Genomic DNA, 13,165 nt, shown 5'->3' on the forward strand with positions numbered 1-13,165 from the left:
GTTATTTGAAAAAAAAGGAAGAAATTGTAACAAATCCGATATAAGTCTCTCGACGCGATTCCAATCGAGAGGACGACGTGCTCAGGTTACCAGACGTCTGAACGCGAAATTAAATTCTGCCAGTTTCTGTTGTCTCTTCGGTGCCCGTCCATCTTCTAAGCTCGCTAAACGGAAACTTCCATTTTCTGACCGGAATCGTAATACGTTCGATACGAATCGAAACAATAGCCGTTTCCGGTATCCTCTCGTACCCATCAAAATCGGGTTGCAGTTAATTCCGCATGGGTAATTCGTCAGTAATTCGCCAGTTCGCAGGCTGTATCGGGATGTCTAGTCGCATCTCTAGTGGCGAAATCAAGATAAGGAATGAAGCTAATAATAAATAATATTATGTTAATAACTTTGCCTCTGATCCGCCGATGTGTCTTTTTTATAACAAATTTAATGAAAGATTCAATCAACTGGCAGAACATTTTTAGCACGCTCACAAATGTACAGGAAGGATAAATTAACAATTCAGCAGTGAGTGAAGCTTCGGGTGGATTATTTAAATAATGAACGGTTTTGAGAAGCTGCTTGCACAACCCGATTTCTGTTTAATGAAGCTGCCATTGTATTATGCAGAATCATCTTCTATCTGCGGCAGCGATTTTGAAAATAATCGATCGAATATGTTTTTTTAATTTTCAGGGCTATTATCAGATCCTGAATATGAATACAGATTAATAAGCAAACGCGTGTGAAGTATTGCGAGAACTATTATATTTGTCACCAACGTTTCGTTAAAATATTACCTTCTTAATTCCTTTGCTGTCATAATAATTTGATAGAAATAATTTAATTTTACTGGAAAACAGTAAGCGATAGTTGAATGTATTAGTCGGACAAAGTGTTGAATAGCAGTTCATTATTTTATGATTATTTTAGAATTAATTATGAGAAGTGAGTATGACGATTGTAATTTTTGATTAATTCATTGTTTCTGAAATAATTCAATTATCATCATTGTTGCGTGTTTCAAAAACTATTCGGTGCCATTATAACTACCGTACATGGTATTATATCTGTGTCAATCGTGATCAGAAACGTAATCATTTTGTGATTGATGGTTATTGGGTTGATTCTGTCCACTAATTATATTAGCCTTGATTACTTCAGTTATATGTATATTAATCGCGACTATTCGATTGCTTAGTAATCGTAATCATCGGTCACGAACTATTGTTTCACGTTACATAATCGTTAGTCATAAAATTATTCGCTCAATTTCAATCCTGGGTGTTTTATATGAAAAATATTTAAATTTAATTTTCCTGAATAATTGCACTTTTATGTTCGTAGAAGCCTCTTTAATACGTATTGGACATTTTTTATCTTAAAGGAGCCAAAGTATGAAAATTAATAAAATCCGGTTTCTACATCGCACACTATATTATGAATTTTAAAAAATATAATATAGGAAAAAACAGTGCTCAAAGCATTTGTAACCTATTTGGAGAATATGTTGTTAGTGATGCTTCTCCAAATTTCAATATCCAATAAATTTTATTCATCTTGCAAATGGAATATAAAAATTGAAAAAATTGAAAATAAAAGTATAAAAATTGTGTTGTTATTTCACAGCAAAGTTCTTGTTAAAAAATTGCGAGACTTCTGAGATACTCTAATAAATCCAAAAATATTCTTCTTCACGTTACATTTGTTTATCTCTGTAAAATCTACGTAGTTCTCCATCGACGAATATTCACCCTCAAGACATCGAACAATGTCAGAACAACTGATTCGAAAGTTTTAAATTGCACTATTGTAACGTTCTATCAATTACCGTAACGTGACGCCGAATAGTTATTATACGTGCATGAATTAATTTCATCGCCAGTCGTTTACCCTCACCTTTTAGAACTCGATAAAAGCCAACGCGACGATAAAACGTTATTTACAGAATGGCTTCCCATATCGCAATTATGCGCGCACGTTCAATGTTTTCGTCGGCGACTTCCCGCAACGATGGAATTGAAATTTTTTTTTTTACAATGTTCGTGAAATGAAAGGATTCTCCATTTAGCTCCGTCAGAAAATAGAAGGGCGATTGCGCGCGGCAACTGGCAACATTTCTATAGACAACGACGCGAAAATGCGGAGCCCCGCGGATCGGAGAAGGTGAAGACATCGAACTTTATTCACTATAAAATGAACGGAGATGCTCCGGTGCATCACTTTAAACATTCTTGTTTGCATTTCCCGTGCTCGTCTCGTATCGGAGATGCTCGTACGTTTATTTCCGACATCTGTGTGTTTTACTGGAAGGGTTGTTTGTTCGAAACGGCATCGCTGAAACGGTATTGCTGTTTGAAATATTTTTTTTTTTTAGCGCTGACAATTTCGTTTATTGTGATCCCGATGTCGCGAAATTCGTCGCACTGTCGTCGAATACAAAATCGCGCGATAGAATTGAACGTGACGGAAACAGCGGAAGGGAACAGAATGTAATTGTTAACCTTTTTGTTCACGAAGTCATTTTAACTTTGACAATTGTTTTTTTGACCTGCAATATTTTCATTCGCACGACACAGAATTTTATACGGACGAATTAAATTTGTGAATTATACAACAACTACGGTTTTAATAGTTTCTTCACTATGATCATATTTGATTAAGCAAAAATGGCGTCTCAGTTCCCGAGCTCTGAAACTGGAAATCGTGTGTTGCTTTATAATTTTTATTATAACGATTAAGAACTTCGATCAACCATTTCTCATGAAAGAATCTTTAGAATTCCAGAATTTTTACAAAGAGAAATGTAAAGTCGCTTATTTTTACCGACAGCGTAGGTTTAATGTTAAATCATGGTCTACGCGAATATAGTAATCGAATCATTATTCCAACACTGCTAAGTTCGTCAAGGTAACTTGAAGACGATTTTAAATTGTACTGCGGTAATAAATTCATGCAGGTATGATTTGGAGAGCGGTCAGAAATGTTCCTTAAATAGGATAGCAATCTCAGGGATATGAAATATGCATGACAGCTTCAAATACAAAAAAGATGACATTAAGTTGCTGCTTTAATAAGAGCAGCGCCGCATGTACTATGTGTATATCAAAATACATCATAAATTGCCACGATCCCGTTAGTAGAGTACCCATATTTAATGTCATACCTCCTGTGGTTCTGAATATCTCGCGTTTATTCTCCGTAACATAGAGCGTACGTAATACCCCCTTAAACCTTTCTAAATTGATGCCAATAAGGTCGCGTTACGAATAAACTTTTGGTGGTGTTATTTGTCTCGCACGTGCTACGCCAACTGGAATGTATAGTGATAATGGAAACTTCAAAATTATAGAAATAGGAGCGCGTTGTTAACGATTTAACATTTAAGGGCGAAAGTTACTGCCTCATTAAGTGTAACATGGGTAGGCAGTTAAAGTATACAGGGTGTTTCAAAATTGGTGGCACGAGTCGGCAAGAGGGAATCTACAGTGAAGAAATAACGTATAGTCAGGCGAGTAGTATAGGAACGAGTTATGACCGGTTAAGCGATGGTTATGTGAATAGTAGACTGGTAGTTAATGTCAAAGATTATGTCAAGATTACGGTAACGTCATAACTTCGACTTATTAAAATTAATGAATAAAATAAAATAAGTTTTCATTTTGTTTCCATTTCGCACAATTCTCTTTGAAAGTCATTATTTTATACGAGGATTCGCAATGACCAGTGTAACATGTGGTAATATAAATGGAACAGATTCAAGTGTTACGGATGATCGGAAATGGTAGTCAGGTCAATCTGAATCGACCAAGTATAATAAGATTGCCGTCGTTTCACCTGTAAAGCCGCCGTTTTATGTGTCCCGAATAAGAGACGTTAGGAAACCATGATATAGCTAACTTCGTGAAGTAAGTTCTCTGGTTTTTACTTGTACCAGCGAGTCGAAGACACGTGGTAAAATTCCATGAAAATTGTCGTTTGGAAAGTCGGCAGTTTACGAGTGAACCGAACGAAACCGGTTTCTCGAGCCCAATCCACTCTAACAATATTGTACTGACCGAAGTGCGGGATATAAAGGCGCGCGTCAAGAAGCGAGCCCGGGAGGCGGCGGGCAACGGAATAGAGTGATACGCAGAGAATTTTATGTACCATTCGATAACAGCGGCGGTTCACGTGCGCCAATATCTTCGTGTCGAGAGAGGCTCGCGCTCGGGCTTTTTACGGCGTCTTTTTGCAGCGTCGCATAAAAGTTACGCTGGTACGCGGCTCCTCGCTCGAAAACCGAACGACAATAGCCTCTTGGAAACCAGCCAGCTCTGTATCCGTTTCTTTTTTCTCTCTCGCCGGTTATCGACAATGAATATGTTCGTCTCGTCGGTCCGGGGCTACAATTATAAAATTTATCGAAGCGGCGAGAGGAGTACAAGAGAGGCAAACATCGAGACCAAACAAAAGAAGGAACGAGCGAGAGGGAAAGAGAGAGGGAGAAAGTGGGCGGGAAGGAGGTAGAGAGGGGAAGGGTGAGAGAGAGAGAGAGAGAGAGAGAGAGAGAGAGAGAGAGAGAGAGAGCAGCGATAGAAAGGAGTAGGAGAGGAAAAGAGATCGGAAGTAAAATAATTACTACCGCCTTTCGAGGAGAACGGGGATCGCGGAAAGATCGGGACCTGGATCATCCTCGAAACGGCGTTAACAACGCGGCGTCACGTCCAATTAAAAAGATTACTAATTAAGCTTACTAATTAATAGCGCGCGCAACCGGCGCACGACATTACAGTTTTAATTACCAAGTGTCATCTTTTCCGATTCGAAACACCGCGCGCGCGCACCGGCTTAGCGCGTCGTCTCGCCGGGCCAGCCCAGCCTGACATTCTTAAATCTAATTAATTTTCTACGACTATTAATGAGTCGTCGGATAACTGCTAGGAGGAGGGGGAGTCGACGGCCCTGACAATCTCGAGCCGCGTCATCTTGGACGGAAAGCGATGCAAGATTATTGTGGATATTAAATTTCAGTGTAGCGACCGCGGCTACGCCTCGTGGCCGGATATTAAATTTTAGTCCCGGTAAGCAATGGCGCGAGGGCATAATACGCCCGTTGCCCTCGACTTCGCGCGAAAATCGTCGTTCAAGCCGGCCTCCCTACCCCACCTCCCAGCCCCTATCGCCCTTATTCCCTCTACACCGCCGTGCACCCAGCGGTATAATTCTTCGCGGTGCGCACCTATCGGCCGTGTTACCGCATCTGCGCCCCACCGGCAATGTCCCTTGGGCTTTTATTGCCGTCTCGTACCCGCGCGCGGAATATTACATTTTGGTAGATAGGCGAAATTATCGATTGCGCGATAGCGCGCCGCTTTTCATATAGAATAATAGCGTTCGAGTGGCCGAGTGCCGCGGAACCGTGCCCGGCCCCGGCTATTAGCCGGCCACGTTTTTCTTTTCCTTCTATCATTCTCCCCCTTTTAACCACGTATTTTTCGGACAGCCGGCCGGCTTTTTCCGCTCCCGATTCTTCCGGGAAATTAATGTCGCGGATACGCACATACGGCGTTCATTATAATTTAGCACTCTCTCCCGGATAAGCGACGGATTTACGATCGGAATCGTCAGACGGGCATGGCTCGGGTAAGCGTCATTTTTTCGCTGGCTGATGTACAGCTTTAGAATTTTTTTCTTTTTGTGGGGTATGCGTATCGTGCTGGGTTTAAGGTATACATTGCTGACGTGCGTCTGGGTTCTGGGAATTATACTGTTGTTGGACAGTGACGTTTTCGATACGAACTTAACTGAGAATTATGAGAATAGTTGATGCAAACGCGTATCGGAGCAGAGTTCCTCAAATACTTGAAATGAAGGTAAGAAGTGACTGTATGAAATCATTTGTACATCTATTTTCAACGTGATTATTTTAAAAGAAGAATACTTTATTTGAAATAATTGCATTGTTAAGTAGTGAATTGTTTCGTTATCTTTTTTCTTATTAGAAACGTGATAAAGAAATAATTGTGCTAATAATATGAAGCATAAGGATTTCGTTTCAAGGAATCTGCATGAGTTTTTATTAAGTTTTATAAAGATGTAGGTCTCAAAATAATATACAACTAAACGACTTCATTGTAAGAAATAAAACTGATTTAAACTGGTGTCACTGTTTTGCATTTGATCTGCGCAGTACTCATTTAAATGCATAAATTCTGCAGACTTTTGATAACCTTCTGTACATTCATCTAAAATCCAGAAACAAAACTGCGACTAGTTTCTCAAGGATTTTACTTCGCAACTTACTCTATATTCTATATTAGCATTGTCAAAAACTCTGACACTCTTGTGCGTTTTTAAATAGGAAGCTCAGCGATAGCGTAACTCGAAAAATGCTTCCTTGTCAGTTGCTCGAAAAGGAGTTTAATGAATTTGCTAGAAAGTTGCAAAACGCGCCGGACGCGGTTCACATGGTAATCTTTTGTTTTGGGAAAAATGAGAGTTTGTAAAGTAGAAAACTTACCTCCTTGCGGCGATGGATAAATGTAAAAGGAGGGCTCCTGTAACCAGGACACTACGCGCACCAAATCTTTCACGAAGCTGGGAACGACGCATCGTAACACTGCCGTGCAGCCCCTCGATGCACCCCCAATCACTTCCACGTCGACTTTGTATGCTTGAGCCACCACTGCGAACAAATAACCCTAAAGTTACTTTTATTCATGCCCAAGGTGGCGCGCCGAACTTCTGCGCCTAGAACTTTATCAAAACCTACGGGATTTTCGTTCGGTAACAAAGTTTATATCGCGAGCAGAGTCGTAGACGAAAGGCCGTAATTTTTCTCAAAGAAAGCTCATCATACGTTTAGTTGAAACTCTATCGGTAACCATTAAACTTTTGCGAAGTAATCAAATATCGTGAGAGAGGAATATTGTAGACTAACCCCAGTGTGGAAGTATTAAAAAATGTTTGCAACGATATTTATACAGGAAAAATCTTGCAGTCGAAATTATCTTTTCCATTTGATGTTGATATTCCTGAAACTGAAAGTGTCGCAAAATTGATATGCGTAGGGAGTGATTACGAAGCACGGGTTTTCTACCAGCCGTGATAATGTTCACCGCACGCAGATTGCAGCGAGGGGTGGCAGAAACACTCTCGATTCCACGCGGCGCGTTCGATGCACCTGGGAAAATTTCAATTTCGGCTGGAAAACGATCGACAGCCAGTGCGTTAAGTGTTTTAATTTCCAGAAGAATTTCCATCGGCGAACTGCGGGCTCGCGCTGGCATTGAAAGCGCAAACCCCGCGTTCGACGATCGCCGTTATTAGTTTCGCAGCGTTAGAAAATATTTCCCGGGACAGCGACCCGGGAAGTACAAATTCGATGAAAAATTGACTAACGAAAAATATATCGACGACTGCGAGACGGCAGTTGGAGCAGCGAAATTTATATCAAAAACATTCAATCAGTCTCTTTTGCAACACTTGGCGAAGGACGAAGTTGGTTTACATTGAACTCTGATAAATTAAATCGTGCTAATTCATTTATTTCGTCATATCGTGTTTCAATATTTCAAATACTATTTCGTTAGACAAACAATGACGAATATCTACTTTTATTTTCTTTGTATTTTGAAAATAGTAAGTAATATTTTAATTATCGTGAAATCAATATTTTATTAATCAAAGTACGCATTATTTCGTTGACCAGATTATTGGAAACATTTCGCTTTCAGGGTCTCGTTAAAAATTTCTCCTCAGAAGATTCTTAAATACCAAATAATTGTAACCGTACATCATCAGTGGTATAGTCAACGTTAAGTCTGGCCCGGTGTGTAGCCGCAAAAGGGTTAACGGCGACGCTTCTTGTCGAGCACAGCATTACTTTTGTTCCACGAGCCACGGTATCTAGAGCTAAGAATCTGCCGCGAAGACCCGTTGAAACCGAGGACAGCGAGACGGGTGGTTGGATGGAAGGGAAAGGAAGCGAGAAAGAAATTTTCCAGTCACGGGGACACGGTCGCGCGGGTAGAATCTTCGCCGACGTCGCGACGCCGGCGTGTCAGGTTGCAACGTCGCTGGCAGCTGGCCGTCGCCCTTGGAATTTCCACGTAAATAAAATCTCCGGAAGAGTATAGTGCCTCTCGAGAGCGGCCGGGCGACGGTAGAAACAAAAAAGGAAAGGAGAAAAACGACCGGCAGACGTCGAGGACGAGGCGTTCGTTACGCTCGCGTCGCCTCACGCCTCGCCGCTTTCCAGACGCCGACGTCGAGATTCACCCGGTCGTCGGCGACGAGTAACGACGTGACACCCTGCACGCTGCCGGCTCGACGCGTGTACACGTGTTTCCGGTCGGACTGTGTGCGTTCACGCTCGCGCACATCGGCTCGCGCGCGAGCAGCCCATGGGATCCGGCGGATCCACGCCGATCCGTGTAACGCGTTTTAATTGCCGCGAGCGCGGATCCGCCGCCACCGCCCTCCTCTCGCATCGCCCTCCTCGTTCCGCGGGATCCTCTGAATGACCGTATTCCGTCGCCACTAGGTCGAAAATTCGCCTTAATGGAACCCCGAGACACTCGGAGCGCGTCTCCCGCGCTCGTTATAGATCCCGGTGAAATGATAACGGCACGCGTGTGTCGCGTCCGCCTCGCCTTTGCTATTCGTCGGCTTCGAGCGTTTCGCAGTTTCCGCTTGGAAATCGTGCTTAACGCGCAAGTATCGCGCCGGTATCGCGGTTCTTTCCCCTTTCAACTCTAGAGGGAATAACTGATTTCTTTTCCAGCGCTAAGCGAACGTGTCGCTGCACGACGCGTATTTGTTTCTTCGTTACGATGGTTTCATTCAACGGGGACGGAAGCTGGGAGAATGTAGCTGTGCATATTGCTAGGGGAGATTTGTTTTCTGCTTTGAAAATGTATTTTTTAGGACGTGTGAAGAGAGCGCTGTTGGTTTTGTTTTGCGACGGAGCTCCGCGGTCGTTTTAATTTCTATAAAGTCTATATTTTGTATACAGTCTTTTAGCTGGAGCATGATATGATAAATAAAACGTCACGAAACATTATACACACGAATATAACTTACATTTTAACAGTAAAGATCTTCAAAATGTAGTTAAATTTTATAACTTTGATCAGTCTTAAGTACATCTGTCATTATCAACTTTTTTGTGATTTATCTAGTTTCTTTTTCGTTACGCACATTAACCTTTTTGCAGTTCTAATGAATCATTTCGTCGTGTATCTCGTCCATAATAAAGGAATTTTCAATACAAATTATTCTGTAGTGTAAGAATGATAACGATGGACATTGCGAATGAGAATTATCTTGCCCTTTTTATTTCGTAGATAAAATACGAGTTTTAGATAAAATACGAGTTAGAGATTGAAGCAAGAGACAATTAATCAAAATTCTAAACAAGTTGCTGTGTATGACGAAAACATAACCAAATGAATTACGAGAAAAATTATGACGATAAATTAACGAGGAAAACGATAATAAAAGAGTACACGCAACATTGAAAACAATCATGGAAATTGTTGAAGCTTGCAACATTCACAGAAAACTTTAACATCCTGAAACGATTATTAATATATCTTTATCCCTCGAATTGTTTAACCAAAATATGCGAGCAAATTAATATTCACATGCGAAACTGGGCGGAAATTGTCCCCCGTCCTCTTGACAACGTTTACAGTCGAAACTTCCTCGAAACGGGGTGAAACTGGTTGGAACAATGTTCCGGCCGCGAACACTTTCCGCGTTTCAGAACGAATCGGCTCGCGATGGATCGCGAGAAGTTCCGTTCGACCGGTCGGTGCTCGAACGGGGATAGAAATTTCTTTCGTTAAACGGAAAGCAGGAAGTAAAGTTTTAATTAACGGCCACACGTCCGGGTCAGAACTTTATAGCCGCGAGGGAGTGGTTGGCAATCCCGAAAGCGTCGGCTCGACCTCGCAGCTGCCACGGATTTGCATTCAGATTGCATTTCTTCTTTTTTTTTTTTCTATTTTTTTTTAAATAGGTAATTACACCGAGCTCGACGCTTCGCTCTAGAGAGAGAGAGGCCACGAGGCCGCCTCATCTGCATCCGGCTAGGTTCAGGACATCCTTCGTCGAGGCACGCGCGGATTTCGCCTCTCGTCTTTCCTCGCGCGAGACACGACCGACGCGTCCCCTAATGATTTTTTAATTATTTTTTCTATTATTCCGACCTCCCACGGCGCAATCAACGTCCGCTCGCCTCGTTTAGCGACGATTTAAGATTTTCACGCGAAGCAAGGAAACACAACCACCAATTAAGGATGTGTTTAACCCTCCCACTGCGAACGGTGTTAACGGTATGCCCCTTGTGTTCCTATTTTACTTTGAACATTTATGCAAGGATCGACTGGGAACTAACGTCTCGAATAGTTACTTCCCCTATTGGTTGCACTTTTTTTTTAACACGTTGAAGCCAGCGCCGATATTCACGATTTTCTCTGTGAGTCGGCGCCCGAAATTTACAAAAATTAAATAATTATGTTAAGTTTATAATATTGAATTTCTATGTTTTTACTATTGAATATCTGTTTATAATGTTCAGATAAAATAACATAAACCTATTTCGTAGTATATATTTTGTGAAATGCAAGCAAAATAAGCAAATGCACGCCGCCCACGGGTCTGACACGTATGACCCACCGGTAGGTCAAACTGGCGTCAACGTGTTAATCCATAATTGATGATGGAGGGGTTTTTCCAAACGATTAAGTTTTTGCAAGTCGGTTTTTCCAAGTCACAATAATACGATTTAAGTATAGTACTGTACCGTTAAATTTATATAGATTCGAGAACCATTATGCAAATTAGAATACATCTCTGATTATCTATAGCTCGACTCGACCTTAATCGATTTCGATGAAATTTCCAGCGCATGTTTAAGTTACCGAGATTCACATTTCTTAAATTTTCTTTACAGGCTCAAATAAGAAATTCCGGAAATATCAATTTAACACTCTTTGCCATTCCAACTGATAATAAAATTATAAATACTAGTCCATTAATTGCACAATAAAATAGCTACTCCAACGTCCGACAAAATTTCAAGCGATTTCGTTCCATCGGAATAAAGTTATTCTGTTTTAAAATGTGACTGTGTGTATTAATGCGAGTCACTGTGCCGAACATGTTATCACAGAGGAGGCGACGAAATGCCATTTTGCTGAGAGGGGTTCATTAATCGACATAAACATCCCTGGTGTAATAGCAAACGCGTACAGCGGGAAGTACAATAAAGGAGCGAACGTAATGAATAATCTCGAATAACAGAGGAAGAATTACGGTTTAAATTATTTCCAATTGAATTTGATATTCCAATATAAATGAAGATTCTACGTACGGTCGCATAAATATGCAGTTCGATACAATGAAATGCTGATTACGTAGATAATTATCGGGACACGTAATCAGGGATTCTAGCATCAATTCGGGAAAAGCGGTTGGTCAACGATAACATTGTCCGGGGTTTTCGATCAACAGCATAAATACAGCGAACTAATGCTATCTCGCCAGAAGTATTCATATATTTTCATTACTCAACTTTAAAGTTTGATTTATTATTTGCGCTAACGAAATAACAGCAAAATTATGGGAATTCAGGTAAAGTAATACATTGTGCCAATAATTACAGATTTGTTATACATCGCGTAGGTATTATCGTCAATGATCATAAGAGGAATATTTTGCATAATTAAAGTTAATGTTAAACTCCCTGGTATTAAACCCTCACGTGGTAGGGATTTCTGGTACTAGTCCCTTCACGTGCGTAATTACGGGTTGACCTTCAAGTGGTGATTACCGTTTTAATATCACTAGTGGCAGCGTGACATTAAATTGACTTCGTACCAAGAATATTGACTTGACGTTAGACTTCCTATCAGTAATGGTTACTTGACGTTAAATTGATTTCATATCGACACTGGTACCATTAACGGTACTGACGTACATCATTGCTAGCGTAGGAATCAATTTGACGTATCTCATCAATCTAAGCTTAAAAGAAGATTTTCTTCAGCGTTTGAAAAATGTTTCAAAAATTGGAAGAACTGTTGGTACATGTTTACTGCCTCGAATGAGACCAACTTTGAAGGAAACAAAATACATCTTGACGAAGAGATAAGTAGTTTCTTTTTGCAAATTTTGAGTACTGTTTTTATGTTTTGCACATTTTTCTGCTGTGCGAATGTAGTAACGAGTACGTTGGTTATCTCTACCCGTAAAATAGTAACTATTCGCTTACCTGCTCTGACCTGGACATCACGACTGAGGACCCGGCCAACGGAGTTGCTGGCGACGCACCTGTAGGCCGCGCTGTGCACATCCTGCCTGAATGCTGCCGCCAGAAACGGTAAAAGGACCAACGTGCCGTTCCTGAGTACCCTCCTGACACCAGGTACATCGTTCACCGGGTGTCCGTCCGCGGTCGACCAATCGATGTTGGGCGGCGGGCTTCCTGTCGCGGTGCAGTCCAGCCAGGCGCCGCTCGAATTCGAAAATTCCACTCTGGACGGCGGCTCCATGACGAAGCTGGGTCCCCGTAGGTGCGCGTCGAACCCGTGACCACTCGCGGACATCGCTGCCGCGGCTGCACCTGCGAAACAAAAGCGACCCAACGTTCATGTAAAGCTCGTATAAATCCGCGGGGGAAACGCGATCGCTCGAAAACGCTCGAAAACGCCGACGGTCGAATTGTCGGCCAGCGAGCCGCGAAAGTTTAATTGCGACGCGAAATCGCTCGCCGCCTCGCACAGAGCCGCGCCGCGCCGCGCCCCTCACCGCCCTCTTGTCCGTTTCGCTAATTTTTATTATGTTTTTATCGCAGCGCCACTGGGAATCGTTGCCGCGGCCTACCTTCTTGACGCCACCAAAACCCACCCCCTCCCCCCATCCTTCACCGACTGCTCGTAAATCCTGAAACGTTGCCGCGGAATTTCGATTGAATTGCCGTGGCGCGCCCGTTGTTTCGCGCGAAATTGCCGACGTTATGGAGAATCTTTTGTGTCGAATTGCTCGCGCGTCGTTTAATATTTCATACCCCTGTCGAAATTGCTAGTTGGGTTAATGCGTCTCCTGCAGCATTCACAATTCGTTCCGACGCAGTGATAGTGGCGGCGGTAGTTATTCGGTCCAACATTGTAAAAAGTCAATT

At 42.0% G+C, this 13,165-nt stretch overlaps 1 protein-coding gene across 1 annotated transcript in view; it reads right to left on the reverse strand.

Moving 5' to 3' along the window:
• Positions 1-12,904, reverse strand: part of Dscam2 (Down syndrome cell adhesion molecule 2) — a 54,999-nt gene extending 42,095 nt beyond the window's left edge. Inside the window, exons 1-3 of the mRNA XM_078195993.1 lie at positions 12,868-12,904; positions 12,257-12,607; positions 6,497-6,661 (exon numbers count right to left, since the gene is read on the reverse strand). Of these exons, the coding sequence (XP_078052119.1) occupies positions 6,497-6,661; positions 12,257-12,607; positions 12,868-12,904 (553 nt within the window). The remainder of the gene's footprint in view (positions 1-6,496; positions 6,662-12,256; positions 12,608-12,867) is intronic.
• Between the last annotated feature and the right edge of the window lie 261 nt (positions 12,905-13,165).

The sequence above is a fragment of the Augochlora pura genome, chromosome 2, assembly GCF_028453695.1.
Source record: "Augochlora pura isolate Apur16 chromosome 2, APUR_v2.2.1, whole genome shotgun sequence".
Lineage (NCBI taxonomy): Eukaryota > Metazoa > Arthropoda > Insecta > Hymenoptera > Halictidae > Augochlora > Augochlora pura.